At 47.8% G+C, this 17,813-nt stretch overlaps 1 protein-coding gene across 6 annotated transcripts in view; it reads left to right on the top strand.

Moving 5' to 3' along the window:
• The window catches only part of PPP2R5C (protein phosphatase 2 regulatory subunit B'gamma), a 1,282,082-nt gene that overhangs the window by 778,959 nt on the left and 485,310 nt on the right, over positions 1-17,813 (top strand). For all 6 annotated transcript variants that reach the window (XM_085626348.1, XM_085626347.1, XM_085626349.1 and 3 more), the window contains one exon: positions 6,982-7,035. In XM_085626348.1, coding sequence (XP_085482474.1) covers positions 6,982-7,035 — 54 coding nt within the window. The remainder of the gene's footprint in view (positions 1-6,981; positions 7,036-17,813) is intronic.

Genomic DNA, 17,813 nt, shown 5'->3' with positions numbered 1-17,813 from the left:
GGCTTCCGTCAACTGGCTGGGGCGGCGGTCCTGCGCCGCCAAGGATGGCTCAAAGCAACATCGTTCAGGCAGGAAGTGCAGACGAAGGTGCTAGATATGCCCTTCGACGGACAGCACCTATTTGGAGATAAGATTGATGAGGCGCTACAAGCCATTAAAAAGGACACGGACACGGCTAGAGCGCTTGGAACCTTGCAGGCACGGAACCAGTCCTTTCGGGGCAACAAATCTAGAGGCCAGTCCTCCTACAGAGGATCATTCCAGAATAAGTCCTCATATTCGTTCCAGAACAAGACCCAGTACCAGCAAAAGCAACAACAGGGTCGACAATCATCTTACGGAAGATCCAATTTCAGGGGTAAGAACCAGACAAGGGGCACAGGCGGACGCCAGTGACCGCTTACTCCAGCCAGTCCAGCTACCATCTTGTTCTACACAAATTGGAGGAAAATTGACCCATTTGCTAAAGAATTGGCGCATCATCACCTCAGATCGCTGGGTGCTCCAACTTCTCAGATTCGGCCATTCCCTAGAATTTACCGCCATCCCGCCTCCAACCCCTCCCCGCAGGTCTCCTCACAGACATCTGCGACTGCTGCTCCGGGAAATATCGGAGATGTTAAGGAAGGGAGCTATCGAGCGAGTTCCATCAGCTCAGAGGGAGAAAGGATTCTACTCCCGTTTCTTTCTGATACGGAAGAAAGAAAAGAAGTGGAGACCCATCCTGGACCTCAGGGCACTCAACTCTTTCCTGAAGAGTCAGTCGTTCAGGATGGTGACGCTCCAAGAGATCCTTGGCATTCTGGAGGAAGGAGACTTCATGACATCCTTGGATCTTCAGGATGCTTACTATCACATCCCGATACTCAAGGGGCACAGGAAGTTTCTCCGTTTCGAAGTGGCAGGACAGCACTACCAGTTCAAGGTCCTTCCGTTTGGCCTCAAATCCGCTCCGCGGATTTTCACCAAGTGCCTTTCTCCTGTGGCAGCTTTCCTACGCCAAATGGGTCATCAAGTTTTCCCCTACCTAGACGACTGGCTGGTCAAGGCGCCTACGGCCGTAGGCGCAACCAAATCCTTCAACGCTTGTACCAATCTTTTCAATCATCTAGGATTGACGCTGAACCTTCAGAAATCACATACGTCCCCTACGAGAAGTATCACCTTCCTCGGGGCCACCTTGAATACGGAATGCGCAAGGGCATTTCCCTCAGCCGAAAGAAAACACAGGATCATATCCCTGGCCAAAACGGTGCAATCCAGGAAATCCCTGAGAGTTCGCACCTTCAAGTCACTTCTGGGAATGATGTCTTCCTGTATATTACTCATCCCTCACTGCAGGCTGCGGATGCGCCCACTGCAGGAGGCTCTCTCGAACCAGTGGACTCAGAGCGCAGGTTCGTTCGAGGACATTATAAACATAACTACACAAATATCCAGGAGTCTCGAGTGGTGGAAGGATTCCAGAAACCTCTCGAGAGGATTACCGTTCCTGCTGCCAGCAGCGCCATTGGTGATCACCACAGATGCATCTCTAGCGGGATGGGGAGCTGTCCTTCAGGACCTCAGAGTCAGCGGCAAATGGTCGGATCGGGAGCAACACCTCCATATAAATCTGCTGGAGTTGAGGGCTGTGTTTCTGGCTCTGCAGGCCTTTTTACCACGCATCCAGAACTCCCAGGTGCTCGTCAGGACGGACAACACCACGACGATGCATTACCTGAACAAACAGGGAGGAACGCGTTCGCTCACGCTATCGCGCGAATCGCAGAAAATCTGGAACTGGCTTGTTCTCCAGGGGATTACGCTCAGGGCGGACTACGTCCCGGGAAAGGACAACACCATTGCGGACGCCCTAAGCAGGCAGAAATCCCTCTCCCACGAATGGGAGCTCGACGAGAGTGCACTAACACACGTGTTCTCGGAATGGGGAGTCCCAGGAATCGACCTGTTTGCCACCAGGGAGAACGCCAAATGCCCAAGCTACGCAAGCTGGCATCCCCAACCGGAGTCGCTCGGAAATGCCTTTTCCATAGGATGGTTCAGCGTATTTGCGTACGCTTTTCCACCGTTCCCGATGATTCCCAGGGTCCTCAGGAAGATGAAGGCGGAGCCCTGTACACTAATTCTGATCGCCCCGTACTGGCCGAGGCAGCACTGGTTCTCGGACCTTCATCGCCTCTCCATCAGGACGCCGATCCGTCTAACACAGCACCCGAACCTGCTGACAATGTCCAAAGGACAAGTGCAATTCCCGAACCTACAATCGCTCAGGTTATCGGCCTGGCTCCTGAGCACAGAGAGTTTTGCCAATTGAACATCCCGCAGGACTGCAGGGATGTGCTAGCAAAGGCGAGGGCGGACAGTACCAACAAAACCTACTCCCTCAAATGGAAGCGCTTCTGCGTTTGGTGCTCAGAGAAGGGCCTGAGACCCCTTCATATCACACCCGAGCAGATATTACCATATCTCCTGCACTTGGCACAGTCCGGACTAGCGCATGCATCCATAAAGGTACATCTGGCGGCAATTTCACGTTTTACCAGGACTTTTCAAGGCCCGTCTCTCTGGTCCAGCAGACTTGTAAAACAGTTCCTTAAGGGTCTTTATAGGTCCTTTCCAAGGCCCCGACGGGTCCCACCGACTTGGCACCTCAACTTGGTCCTTAACCAACTCATGAAGCACCCCTTTGAACCCATTCACCGAGCCTCCATTAAGTACATCTCATGGAAAACGGCTCTATTACTTGCGCTCACATCTGCCAGGAGGGTCAGCGAGTTGCAGGCTCTCTCCATTCAGGAGCCCTTCATGCAGTTCAAACAGGACAGGGTGGTGCTGAGGACAAATCCCAAGTTCATACCGAAAGTGCCTTCAGACTTTCACCTCAACGAGCCGGTGGTCCTACGCTCCTTTTTTGCCAACCCTACCACGGCAGCAGAGAGGACGCTCCATTCTCTGGATCTCAAACGGTGTCTTAAGTTTTATATGGATAAGACAAAAGCATTCAGAAAATCTTCACAGTTGTTTGTGGCCTACAGCAGACCAAGGCTGGGTATGCCTCTTACAAAACAGAGCATCTCAAGGTGGATTTCTTCTGCAATAGCGTTCTGCCATGAAGGGGCCGGACGGCCGTTGCGAGACAGGGTGGAAGCACACTCCACCAGAGCGATGTCCACATCAGCAGCGCTGTTTGCTGGAGTGCCGATTTTGGACATCTGTAGAGCGGCGACGTGGAAGTCACCGCATACCTTCTCCAGACACTACTGCCTGGATGCCGAACTTACGAAGGATGCGGCAGTGGGCCAGGCGGTGCTCCGCCATCTGTTCCAGTGAGGTGAGCCTTCCAACAACCCGCCTTCCTGGTATGCACATTCTTTACTGTTTACTGTTTTGATGTATGCCAATGCTTTGAACTGTTATGATAATGATTGTATTATCTCAAGTACCTTTCTGGCATGTTACATCGGAAATGTGCATAATGCATTGCTAACTACTCTGATTCAGGCATGTGAATCTATGAAAGACACCCCTAATACTGGATAAGAAATGCGTTACTTACCTGTAACAGCAGTTATCCAGTATTGGTGGCTTTCATAGATTCACATGCAACCCTCCCGCCTCCCCTGGAAGGACTCACGCCTCTCTCTAACTATATTACGCCTACCTAGCTTGGTGCGTACGAAAATCTGAGGGACTGAGGCTCCTGCCAGGAAGGTTCTAGAGGGAGGTGATAGCTGATTGGCTGGCTCTAGAAGTTTGGTCCTTTTTACATAAGGACTATGATAGGCTACTAAGGGGAGGCCCTTAGGCCTATTTTTTCTCTATGTATGTCTATAGGACATTACTTTTTTATGTACCGGAGGCTCCCGTCTCGACGACGGGGAATGATTCAGGCATGTGAATCTATGAAAGACACCAATACTGGATAACTGCTGTTACAGGTAAGTAACGCATTTCTTTTGCAGCTCCTAGGTTGCTCAGCGTCTCCCCAACTCGCTTCGCAATGGCCCCTGCATTACACACCTCCAAGGCCTCTGTAGAAATCTGGTCGCCGCAGGACGTCCCTCTACAAGATCCACTCCCGCCTACAGCGCGACATCCGGCACCGCTTGCTACGCCGGACGTGGCCTCGCCGGACGTGGCCTCGCCTCTCACAATGCTGGGGGTCTCGCAGGGCACCGCCGTCTCCCTCTGCCTGTTGCCCGTTGCTGCCACAAGGGCCGCCGTCTCAGCGCGGGCAGCCACCCGCCACCTCCAGTCCCCCAAATGCGGTCTCACAGGTCCCGGCTCCTCTCACCTCGTCAATTGCGGCCTCATGGGATCGAACGCTATGGCTCGTGCAGTCTTTCCGGTCGCGGCAGCATTACTCCTGGTGTCCGGGGCTACACGGGGGGACTGCCGCCTCGACTACTCTACCGCCCCACGCTGCCACAATCGGTGCGAATGGAGTGCGGGCAGGTACCTCCCACCGACAGGCCCCGGCCCTGATCCTCGCTGTCTCGGTTGGCCGAGCAGCACAATGCAGGGTTCTCTGGACGCAGCAGGTCTTTAGCTGACTGGTTCCGTTGGTGTATAGCGTGGATGGCTCACTTAGAGGAGAAATTTGCCGGATTCAAGGGGGATGTCAGTCCGAGCGTTAGGGACTTGCGTCTGCCATGTTGGCTGGCTAGCCATGCCCCCCCATCTACCCCACTCCATGCTAATCAACCCACGCCTATCTACCCCACTCCAATCTCGACTGCACTCCAATCTATCCAATCTAACCACTCCAGTCTACCCCACTCCACTTCACATGCCACCAAGATCTACCCAAGTCCATTCCAATTTAACCCACACCACCCCAATTCAATCTACCCTACCCCCCTCTACTCCAGTTTACCCCATCCAATCCGCTGCACTCCCATCTACCCTACTCCAGTCTACTCCAATCTGCTCCACCCCACTCCAATCTTCTACACCCCATACCAGTCTATCGAACTCCAATCTACCTACCCCATCCGAATCTACCTTACACAACTCTATCCAACTCCACTCCACCCCATCAATCTACCCTGCTCTTCCCCAGTCTACCCCGCCCCACTCTTCCTCAGTCTACCCCACCCTTCCACAGTACACTCTTCTCCAATCTCCCCCACTATCCAACTCCAATCTACCCCACCCCAACCTTGCCCACACTACTCTATCCAACTCCATTACAATCTACCCAACTCCACTACAATCTACCCCACTCCATTCTTTCTCACACCTCTCTTCCCCAATCTACCTTACTCTTCTTCCCCAGCCTACTAGATTCTTCCGCTGTATCCCCAATATATCCCACTCCAATCTACCCCACTCTGCCTGATATATCCCACTCCAATCTACCCCACTTCAATTTAGTCTACCCCACCCCAATTTACCCCACTCCACCGCCTATCTACCCCACTCCACCTCATCCCAATCTAACCCACTCCACTCCAATCTACATCACTCTACCCCCACTCAACTTTACACTAATCTACTCCATTCCAGTCGACCCTACTCCGCTACCCTACCCCACTAACTTTTAGCCATGTTTAACAACAGCCACAGTGGCGTACATAATGGCTTAAACATATTGCGATGCCAATACCGCTCACACAGGCGAGACTTATTGACTTTACCAATGCTTGTCACTATGCTCTTCCCTACTCATAGCAACTTTCCCTGGTTATTGACCTACATTGGACTGAATACAAGGAAGCACATGGGCGCCCCCGTGACTACTAAGACTAGACTTATTCTGCTTAGATTTTACAGCCTCACTGTTATTCCATGTAGTGATCTGTATGGGCACAAATTCCACAATTAGTAAAACAGGCACCGTTCGTGCATATAACAGTCTCGATTAAATTATTCAGACCAGGGCCCAGCAGATTTAATTTGCCCTCCAAAGAGTCACAGGCGCTTTTAACAACGTCCTCGGGAGTTGATGTGCATGGACAAATTGCTCGAACATTTGCTGTTGCATCTCTTTTACCTGTTTCAGAGTAACGGGCCCTACGACAGATCAATGGGCTATGTGTTTGAAAGATATTTTGCCTTTTGACGCATTGCCCGACGGGATCTTCATTGTGGTGTTTTTTGTTTTTTTTTACTACTTAACGTTTTTTGCAGGAGACCACCCAGTAGGAAGATAAGCGGCAGCACCCGATGTTGATTTAGCCAAGTTGTCTTTAAATACACAGGGCGTTACTCTCGGGGGTCGGTGCCTTAGTTTTGTTTCAGTGCCAACGCCATAATCAAAGTTATGTATTAAAGTAACTGCTGATTCCGAATCGGAGATGTTACACCTCACGGTCTTTGCTTCACCGTCACAATTTCGTTATTGATAACCGACCAGTGTTTTTCAAACGTCAGATTCTTTTGGCTTTGTCACTGCCCGTTTCGTTCTTAGCGTCTAAGACTGTATTCAGACTTACTTTTCATGCTATCCCGTGATATCAGTTATTCAATGGTGAAAAATGTTCAATAACATTTACTTATGAAACGAATTTAACCAATCCTTGTTTTCTAAAGATTTATAGACGCAAAACGTTGTTGCTCTGAAGTTGAAACCATATTCACAGATGCATTAGGTATGTTACTGCTTCAGTGTGGCGTAGCCACAGCTGTTCTTACTGTGGTAGCGGTTTTACCTCGGATTGATTAAAATACCATTTCAGACAATCAGATCAGGATGACAGCAGCATCAGTAAAGACAGCAGTTAAGTTGTGACGACTGTTTGTTCAGACTACTACATTAGCTTTGATTTTGGGAGCGTATTGGCGGTATTCCATGCATAACAGCAATTCTTTAACCAAAGAGCTTGTTTGTATACATGCTGTATATTGTCAGCAGTACTTAATTTAGTAATGTAGTTCCACGTGTTCTGAAATGTATTTTCTGATGAACGAAACAAAACTGTTTTTGTTAAAGAAAATAGCTTATAAATGTACATTTTCCTTTCTTTATTCATCTAGCTGGCATATTGCGTAGTTCAGTTTTTAGAGAAGGACAGCACACTCACAGAACCAGTAAGTTAATTTTAAAATGTCCCTAATTCATTCTTTTGACCTAGTAACGTTTGTTTATATCCCATTGGCATGTTTTATTTAATTGTGATTGCCTGAATATACTGGTTTATATTTCACGCTGAATTAATTTGATGAGCGTTTTGAACATGATATATCACTTAAAGAATCATCTCCGAACATAGATACAATGTTTTCGGTTTGCTTATGTGCCATTTTAAGGCAATATGTGTCACACTTTGAGTAATAATTTACTAAAAGTTATAACCGTGAATTAAGATGAATACTGGCAAACTCTCGCTTTGCTCAGTAAAATGGTTCAAAAATTGCCTTAAAACAAACTCGAAAGCACACTGATCTTCTATAGAAAAGCAAGAACGGACCAGAGATTTAAGTCATCCAAGGAACAGGATAACTTGCCAGCTATGTCATGTGTCCTGGTTTGTCACTTTCCCATCATGCTCCTGTATGCATGAGAAAAACAAACCAAACACACATCCACACTAATACACACACAGAACTTCAAATATTGTGAACTTTGTTTGGTTTACTCTTGCAAAAAAAGGTACTGTAAACATTTTTTATTATGAAAATCACTATAGAGCATTAGAAGTGAACCCCAACTGCAATTCCAGAAAGAATTATGTAGTTAATTTGCTGGTCTGGACTGGGTCAGACAGCTTATTATCGATAATACTCATGTTCTTCAGCTTAGAGGGTTGAAAGGCTGATCCAGCCAGGAACCCGTGATAGTCTGATTATGGACAGCTTTTGATAGTAAAGACTTAAACTGCTGAGTTAGCTTACCATAAATGTAATCCAATAAAAAACAGAATGCAATCAGTTATCCAAGAAATCACTCGGGCAACCACCGTAATTAAAGACAGAAACAGAGGGAAATTGAGAGGAAGGAATACAAACAGGGATGACCATTTTGCTTTCTGAGAGACTACATGTACAGGGCAAACTTTACTTTTAGTAAAAATGTTAAACTTTTAGCATTGTTATATCCAAAAGTAAAACACCACCTTAATGCGGCAAATAACCACGACGACGTTTTCACACTGCTAAAGAAGTTACAATGACAATTATATGTTCGAGGCATATGAGCTGCAGATCACACACTGAGCATAGATCGCCATCTGGTGTTGGGCCCGGATGTTTGCACTTGTTTTCGTCTTGGAAAAGTCTTTGGAAGTCACAAGATAGGTGACTCCTCCTTTGGATCATAGTGCGCATGGGCATCGGCTCCATCCCCAGATTGTTTTTGTCCGCCATCGGGCTCGGATGTGTTTATTGCACTCCAGTTTGGTGCCGTTCCCGATCCAACTTTCGACTCGCAATCCTTCACCCTTTCTCCGGTATTGTTTCGATCGCGTTCCTTAGTCGTCGCGCATCTCTTCAAGTTCGAAGTCCTCGATTCCGGTTGTCGACTAAGGCCTTCGGGCTTACCTAGGACATTAGATCTGGCTCATGGAAAGGACTCCTTTTAAGAAATGTCCTCAATGTGGGTCGAAATTCCCACACATAGATCTTCATGAGGTGTGTAACCTCTGCCTTTCACCAGAGCACGAGGCCAGAGACTGTCCAGCTTGCGCCTCTGTCCGCTCCAAGAAAACCATTCAGGATCGTTGAGCTCGAAGAACAATGGCTCGCTAGTCGACATCCATTCCCGACGACAAATTCCAGGAGGGCGTCGATGTACCAGAACAGGAGCGGGTCGAAGAAGGCCCCGTCTGCGCCTCCGAAGCCTATGACTCCAACGTCGAGGACATCACTCCTGGGCAGCGGGTCATAAGTAGTGATGTCGACCCCGACCCCCTCCCCCCACTACCGAAAAAAGCTTCGGTAACACCTTCACCTTCGGGCCCAGGTGCACACCGAGACGATACTTCTCACACCCCGCCTTCGGGCCCGACAAAGAAGTAGACACCTAAGCCTTCAGGCCACTCCGGATCGAGTCAGCCTGGCATCCGTGCCGAAACCCAAACCCCGGCACCCAAAATGAAACCTTCCTCCACCTCTGTGCCGACCACTGCCTCCACATCGACGCACTCTGCACCAAAACCAATAGGCACCGACCCCTCGACTCCGAAAAAGTAGTCGGAACCGAGTAAAAAGACACTACCGAAAAGTTCATATTCTCAACCTTCGGAACCGAAAAAACCATCGGAACCGAAAAAACAACCGGTTCCGCAGGCTCCTACAGAGACTAAAAAATCTCATGCTTCAAACCAAAAGAGCACAAATCCACCCCAGATTCGGTGTCACGCAAGCCCTCGGAACCGAAAAAGTCGGCACCAAAACACCAGCCTCCACAAGAAGAGCTTTTTAAACCAGATCCCACCCAAACACAGGTCAACTGACTCTCAGTTCCAAGAAGAGACCAATGGACACGCCTCTACCGGCTCCATCTCCACCTAAGAAGAGACATTGCAACATCTCCTCTCAGACTCCCTTCTCCACCTCCCCCACCACACCATTCTCCTACACCATCTCCTCCACCAGTGGACGATGATGATACCTCTGATGACACGGGGGAGGTTGCAGACGATGAACCGCTAGGGTATCCTAGTCCGCCTCATACCCCAGACCCCTGGGACGATTACAATACACCATATGTCTCTAATGTACCACAGGACGACATCTACCCCTCTAGACCTTCCCCTCCAGAGGATACCATAGGTTTCACCCTGCTCGCTCACAGTTGCACAATACCACGGGGTTGATTTACATACAGACCCTGTGGAAGAGGATTTCTTAATGGACACTTTTGATACTTCACAAAAGTCCACCTCCGTTCTCCCTATGTTAAAAGGGGTAATGAAACATGCACCTGAGGTGTTCAAAGATCCTGTTAGGGCTAGGGTTATTAACCCCAGGATAGAGAGGAAATACAAATCTGCCCCAGCAGACCCCGTATACATTAAGGGCCAAATACCGTTAGATTCCTTAGTGGTCTCCACTGCCAGAAAGAGGGCTAACTCACAAACGTCAGGGGATGCTCCACCTCCTGACAAGGAGTCAAAACACTTGGACGCCTCTGGTAAACGCACAGCGTCACAAGCAGCTAATATATGGTGCATTGCCAACACTCAAGCTTTGTTAGCCAGATACGATAGGGCACACTACGATCATCTAGAGACCCTATTGCAGCACCTTCCTGACAAATACAAAACCAAGGCCAACGACCTCATACAAGAGGGTAAGCTGATCAGAAACACCTCCATTCATTGCGCTCTAGATGTGGCAGACACCGCCTCCTGAGCCATCAACACAAGTGTCCTTCTGCGTAGACATGCATTGCTACGGATTTCAGGTTTTAAACCTGAAGTACAAACTTCCATCCTTAACCAGCCATTTGATCAGGAACATCTATTTTGGCCTGCCGTGGATTCATCTCTAGAAAAGATGAAAAAAGACACCGACACAGCTAAATCAATGGGAGCCTTGCAATCGCAAGCTCCCAGACGTACCTTTCGTCGCTCCTCTTACAAGGGCACCTACAGAGTCAACTCCTCGGATAACCCCTCCACGTCCTATAAGACTCCCACCCAGACCACATTCACCAGAGGTTATCAAAGAGGAGGCTACAGAGGCAATAATAACAAATGTAGAAGCAAGACCAACAATACTCGCTCTGCCTCCACCCCTACTCAAATGACTTCCTTCCGCTCCCCCCGGACCATTCCACTCCAGTAGAGGGAAGATTGCTACATTTCCTACCTGTCTGGAACAACATTACCACAGACAGGCGAGTGAGACAAATCGTTCAATCAGGATATTGTCTAGAACTCACCTCTACCCCCCCAAACATACCACCCAGACAGCGCCCAATGTCACCAGAACATTTATCGCTGCTAAAGCAGGAGGTAATCTCCCTCCTACAAAAACATGCAATAGAACTAGTCCCCCTGCTTCAACAAAACACAGGAGTTTACTCCCTATACTTCCTCATCCCAAAAAAGGACGGCTCTCTGAGACCTATCTTAGACCTCAGACCCCAGACCCCTAAACCCGTACATACAATCAGATCATTTTCACATGGTCACGCTTCAACAGGGAGAGAATAAAAGAAGACTCAAAAAAGTATGAGAAGAGAGGGTCCTAGGCTTTATAAGGCCCACGTGTTGGAAGGGGAAGCAGAGCTTAATTTCTCTTGTTGCCCTCACACACCCCGAAAGGTGTCATGCTTCATCATCGGCCGTTTTGCTCCTCGTCGGGCCGGCACTGCAATGCCCTACGGGTCCCCCGAAGGGTCACTTTAGCGGAGATCTTTTGAGAGGAAATGCAGTTTGGTGCATGCGGGTGTGTGGTTTGGGTCCTAAAAAAAGGGTAGTGGTGCAGTCGTGTGTGTGACGTGATAAATTAAAAATGTCTATGGGTTGCTCGAAAAATATTGTTTAATAAAGACAAAGGAATGGCACCCTTGACACACTAAAAAACCCGTAGGTTAGGTGTTACCCTAATGGGATTAATGTCCCATCAGATAACCAAAATGTGGTCAATGTGGTAGACATGTTTCGCGCCCCTGCGGTCCAACCGGATCCGTGGCGCTTCCTCAGGACCAACTATGAAGTGCAGTTAGTGTAAAAGTGATCTGGGGGATAATACCCGCAGTATATATCTGGGCGTCCAGGGACTCAATGGCCCTGCTATCTGTTATGTCAGATTGAGAGTCGCTCCTGGATATGAGCCTAGGGGAACATAAACGACAAAAGAAAAGAGAAGGGAAAAACAATATGTCAAAGTTTTAGGGAAAATATGTCCCACATCTGTCCATAGACGGGACGCGAATAGAAAAAGACTGAGTACATGGTTACGGTGTTACAGGGAACACAAACTCCACTCACGAGTGATCGGAAAAATGGGGTGTAGACGATAAGCAAAAGGATGGCCAAACCCAGGACATACCCTCCCTCACGGGGACCTGGGGACTCTAATATGCTACCTTGATTTTTAGCATGTGAGGGCGCGCACACACGTGCGTCCACTGCGCATGTGTTTATGATCAGTTACCGTGGGACTACACATGCGCAGAATCGAGAGATTTCTTTAGATTCAGACTAGATGTATTCATTGGACATCTACTTAGGAACCACTCACTCAGTGGATTTCCTGTCATTGTATTATATTTTAATTCAATATATAATCCACACGTTCTGGAATTAGCAGACCGAAGAATACGTAGCCCTGTTTCCGCGCATGCGCACCGTTCATAAGAGCCTCTAACACACTCTGTAGACGTAGTCTCACTCCGGCCACGCATGCGCGAAGACCGCATGTCTGGTCTTCGCGCATGCGCATCATTTTATAGAAACCCGAACACACACCTGTTACAAACTTTGACCAGGTACCGCCTCTACGATGCTTGCCGGGACTACAAATGGAACTCTCATCAAGTGGCGGTTCCATTCCAGACAGGAGGACGGTTGGGGTAGGTTCGTCAGAGGCCACACCGGAGCTAAACTGCAAGTAAATACCTAAGGCGCATCTAGGGTATTAGTCGCTGACTTTACCCCGATTTAGACCACAGGGTCTAAACTTTATTTGTATGCCATTACTTACTGGGAGATCCCTTCTGTTCCTTTCTTAGCACAAGAAGGTGTGAACGCTCGTCCCCTAGTCTCTGGAGCAACTTTCTCCTTATACTTAGGTGAGTGTTGTGAGATGTAATTTAGGGGTGTCTACTCTGTGGCTCAGACACCATTGGGAGATGAGCTGTCACTACCCTGCGCTGAATAATCACCTGCACATTAATGTTTAAGTTCACCAGACCCTCCACGGAAAGTGTATGGGACTAGTGGGTGACTCAGATCGGCGACGGGAGGCCCCTTACTCCAAGATATTTATCCTGGGTTTGGCCATCCTTTTGCTTATCGTCGAGACCCCATTTTTCCGATCACTCGTGAGTGGAGTTTGTGTTCCCTGTAACACCGTAACCATGTACTCAGTCTTTTTCTATTCGCGTCCAGTCTATGGACAGATGTGGGACATATTTTCCCTAAAACTTTGACATATTGTTTTTCCCTTCTCTTTTCTTTTGTCGTTTATGTTTACCTAGGCTCATATCAAGGAGCGACTCTCAATCTGACATAACAGATAGCAGGGCCATTGAGTCCCTGGAAGCCCGGATATATACTGCGGGTATTATCCCCCAGATCACTTTTACACTAACTGCACTTCATAGTTGGTCCTGAGGAAGCGCCACGGATCCGGTTGGACCGCAAGGGCGCGAAACATGTCGACCACATTTACCACATTTTAGTTATCTGATGGGACATTAATCCCATTAGGGTAACACCTAACCTACGGGTTTTTTAGTGTGTCAAGGGTGCCATTCCTTTGTCTTTATTAAACAATATTTTTCGAGCAACCCTTAGACATTTTTAATTTATCACGTCACACACACGACTGCACCACTACCCTTTTTTTAGGACCCAAACCACACACCCGCATGCACCAAACGGCGTTTTCTCTCAAAAGATCTCTGCTAAAGTGACCCTTCGGGGGACCCGTAGGGCATTGCAGCGCCGGCCCGACGAGGAGCAAAACGCCCGATGATGAAGCATGACACCTTTCGGGGTGTGTGAGGGCAACAAGAGAAATTAAGCTCTGCTTCCCCTTCCAACACGTGGGCCTGATAAAGCCTAGGACCCTCTCTTCTCATACTTTTTTGAGTCTTCTTTTATTTCTCACCCTTTTTGGAACAGTGTCTCCTTTTTTGATTGATACAGACGATACACGGAGCACAGACACTGGACCAGAACAAGCTCCTGGTCCCCCCCCTCTTCTCGTTTTATATAGGTAATTAGCACGGCGGTACAGCCGAGGGACCCCATCTTTCTTTTTCCTCCCTCCTTTTCCACTTGAGTACCTAAACATGTCCACCTCCAATATGGGGGAAAACCTGGGACTTGGCTTCAATGACGATATTGTAGCCGAAATTCTAAGAACTCCCTCACTATTGGATAGTGAGAGCAATATTGCCAGTACATCAACACAAGGCTACTGGAATTCTCTGGCATCCTTGAAGAAGTTACAAGTCAAAATTGCTATGCATGGTACAATTATGACTGAATATCTAAGAGCCAGTGCTGCACCCAATGGCCTGATTGTCCGCACGGCACCAAGAATCTTTTTGGAAGATCTCATTTTCCGAAGAGAATGGAGCCAGATCGCATGGAAGTGCACCCGTGACTGGCTGATCCTGATAATTGGCACCGCAAAACGCCTCTCTGAGGCATTGATCATCAAGATCAACATTGCAGAGAATGGGCTGAAAACCGGGATCAGCATTTCGGCCTACAAGACCCGCCTAGCCGAAATAAACGCAGAAATGACGGACCATCGGGATTATTTATTACAGCAGAAAGTGTCGAAATTACAGAAAGATATCAAAAGATTTGACAGAGAAAAAATATATCCCTACACCAAGGAAGACTATAGACCGTCAGATAGTGACGCAGCTTCAGACGAAGGCTCCACATCATCAACCAACTCAGGACGTTCAATGTACAGCAACTCCAACAACAGTAGCTGGGGAAGGAATATCAACAAGCCAGGACTCCTCCCTCCACCACCGATGCCACCCATGTACGGATATGCCCAGCAACCTTATCCTCAACAGCGCCAGATGTGGTATCCAGCACACCCAGGCCCACATCCAGGGTTCCAACAACCATTCTTCCCTAATGCGCCTCCTCCTTTTCAGAACAGAGGCAGGGGACGAGGCAGAGGAAGAAGAAGAGGTCAAAAGCAGGTTCAATGGCAGGATCCAAAGACACAACAGAGGACAACACGGAGCACGACACTCCCGAGACCCTGATAGTGAACTTAACAGATAGACATCTTAACACAGACGAAACCACCATTCTGGAGATGGGTTTGGGTTTCGTACCCATTCCTAAAGAAGATAACTTCCGTATGAACGAAGAGCTGCAACAACTTTTCTGGAAAATACATATCAAATCCTTCTTCAGTAACAGTCCCATCCCAGAACGTCAGGACACTGGACTTAGACCACCCTCTAGATTCACTCCTTCGGCTGGTATGGTCCCCAGCGAGGTGTTGACCTTTGAAAAGGCAGTTCTCAAGGAGGCTAATAACCTGAAAAGACACCACGTCTATGATAACTTGCCCAAAAGACTGCGACATGCAGTACTCTCACTTACCAATGATGAAACAATCATTATAAAACCGGCAGACAAGGGCGGGGCTACCGTCATCCTATCAGTCGAGGATTATGATAAAGAATGCGTCAAACAACTCGGGAACACCGAATACTACAAAAAGTTGGAGACCGATCCCACTGAGAGACTACTTTCACGCATACGTATCGTAGTCAATGAAGCAAGAAATAAAGGTTGGATCATACCTCATGAAGCGGCATTCTTAATCAACGAGGACCCCAGAATGCCGTATTTTTATCTTTTACCCAAAATTCACAAGGGTATCATTTCACCTCCAGGTCGTCCAATCGTCTCTGGCATAGGCTCTTTACTGGAACCTCTGAGCAAGTTCAGTGATTTTTTTTCCTACGTCCCCTGGTTCAAGCCACTCCAGCCTACCTTAAAGATACTAGGGACGTCCTTAATCTCATACAGGAGATCAATGATAACAACACAGAGACCATCAACCTCCTCCTAACCCTGGATGTGGAGGCATTATACACTAACATTCCCCAGGACGCTACGATTGAAGTGGTAGAACAACTGCTGCATGAGACAAACCTTCCTACCAACACTTCAGCGGAATTTATCACGGAACTCATCACGCTAGCCCTTAAGAATAATTTCTTCATGTATAAAACTACCATCTACCACCAGATACAAGGGACCAGCATGGGGAGCACATTCGCGCCGAGCCTGGCGGGATTGTATATGGCACACTTTGAGGCCAGGAACATCTTCACGGATAACAATCCCTACAAAGGAAATATGGTTACCTGGAAACGATACATCGACGACGTGCTCATCCTGTGGAAAGGGAATGCTGATACCTGCCAAGAATTTTATGAGTGGATAAATAATCTGAACCCCCACTTACGCTTCAGCAAAACAGAGAGTGAAAAAGAAATTCCTTTTCTGGATCTCCTGATCATTTTGGAGGAAGGAAAACTTCACACTACCATCTATAAAAAGGCAACTGACCTCAACAGCCTGTTGAGTTTCCGTAGCCATCATCCTAAAGCACTGAGGGAAAACTTACCCTTCGGACAGTTTCTGAGAATCCGCCGGAACTGTAGTAACATCCACGAATATGACACCCAGGCCAATACCCTGACGAAGAACCTCAAACAGAGAAACTACCTGGAAACGATTGTGAAACAAGCACGCAAACGAGCCAGGAATAATAATCGCCAGGCATTGTTGGAGGACAGGACCAAGGAAGCTGATAACATCATCACATGCGTGACTACCTTCACCCCACTTTCAAACAAAATCAAAAACATTGTGAATCGCAACTGGAGAATTCTCAACACGGGGAGTCTCACGATAGAACGCCATAGATTTGCGTTCAGGAGAACCACCAACCTACGTGACCAATTGATCAACACCAGGCCACGACCCAAGACTAACCGACAGGAACCTACTCTATGGGCTCTCCCTGCTGTGGAAGGCCACTATCCGTGCGGGATGTGCAGTGTGTGCCCTTTCACCAAACACACCACATCCTCGATCTTGACGAAGTCATATGGGATCAACAGAAACATACGAACTGTAACACCAAGAATTGTGTTTACCTCTTTACCTGCCCGTGTGCACTCAGTTATATAGGGATGACTACACGACAGGTCAAATTGAGGATCAGTGAACACAGAAGCACTATCAGACTGGGCAGAACAGCCACGAGACTTACTAATCATTACATCGAAAAAGGCCACTCGTGATGACATCAGATGGACAATACTGGAAAGCAACCAACTGTGGAGTAGTAATGCCTTACTACGCCGAGAACAACGATGGGTACATCGCCTACGAACAAATGAACAAGGTCTCAATGATGAGATACCATGGACTGAACTGTAAATAACCTTTAGACATCACTCGGCTGATTTGCCAGTTAGATCTGTCTCGGACTACAGACATATAATTCACATTTCCCCCTCTAGCAACACACCAGGTCTCCTTTTATATCTGCTCTGACACACCCCTGGTTGTGAAGCGCTGATGATATACTCAATAATACTAGTCTGGGTATATGCAGGTCTATTGGGGTACCTACCGTTTATGATCATGGTTTAGTGCACAGTGGTATTATTGGGGAAGATAACGCCATTTCCCCGTGGAGATCACACACAAGCTTAGCACCAGACAGAGCACATCATTAGACGAGACGACCATCTCACCGTAACAATCAATCTGATGATCATGTACCCACACAGACTATCCACTCGTGGCCATCTATATTTACTACCATTAGATGACCGATAACATTGCACACAATCGGGTACTGTCTTTCAGACCTCTTAACATTTTTTTGACCCTCTCTCACATCCTCCTCTCCCTCCTCGCATCGTTCTCCACATACCCTCCCTCACTGGGACCTGGGGACTGTAATATGCTACCTTGATTTTTAGCATGTGAGGGCACACACACACGTGCGTCCACTGCGCATGTGTTTATGATCCGTTACCGTGGGACTACACATGCGCAGAATCGAGAGATTTATTTAGATTCAGACTAGATGTCTTCATTAGACATCTACTTAGGAACCACTCACTCAGTGGATTTCCTGTCATTGTATTATATTTTAATTCAATATATAATCCACACGTT

This window comes from Triturus cristatus, chromosome 9 (genome assembly GCF_964204655.1).
Source record: "Triturus cristatus chromosome 9, aTriCri1.1, whole genome shotgun sequence".
Taxonomy (NCBI): Eukaryota; Metazoa; Chordata; class Amphibia; order Caudata; family Salamandridae; genus Triturus; species Triturus cristatus.
Note: the sequence above shows the minus strand (reverse complement) of the source record. Positions and strands in the feature narration are given on the sequence as shown.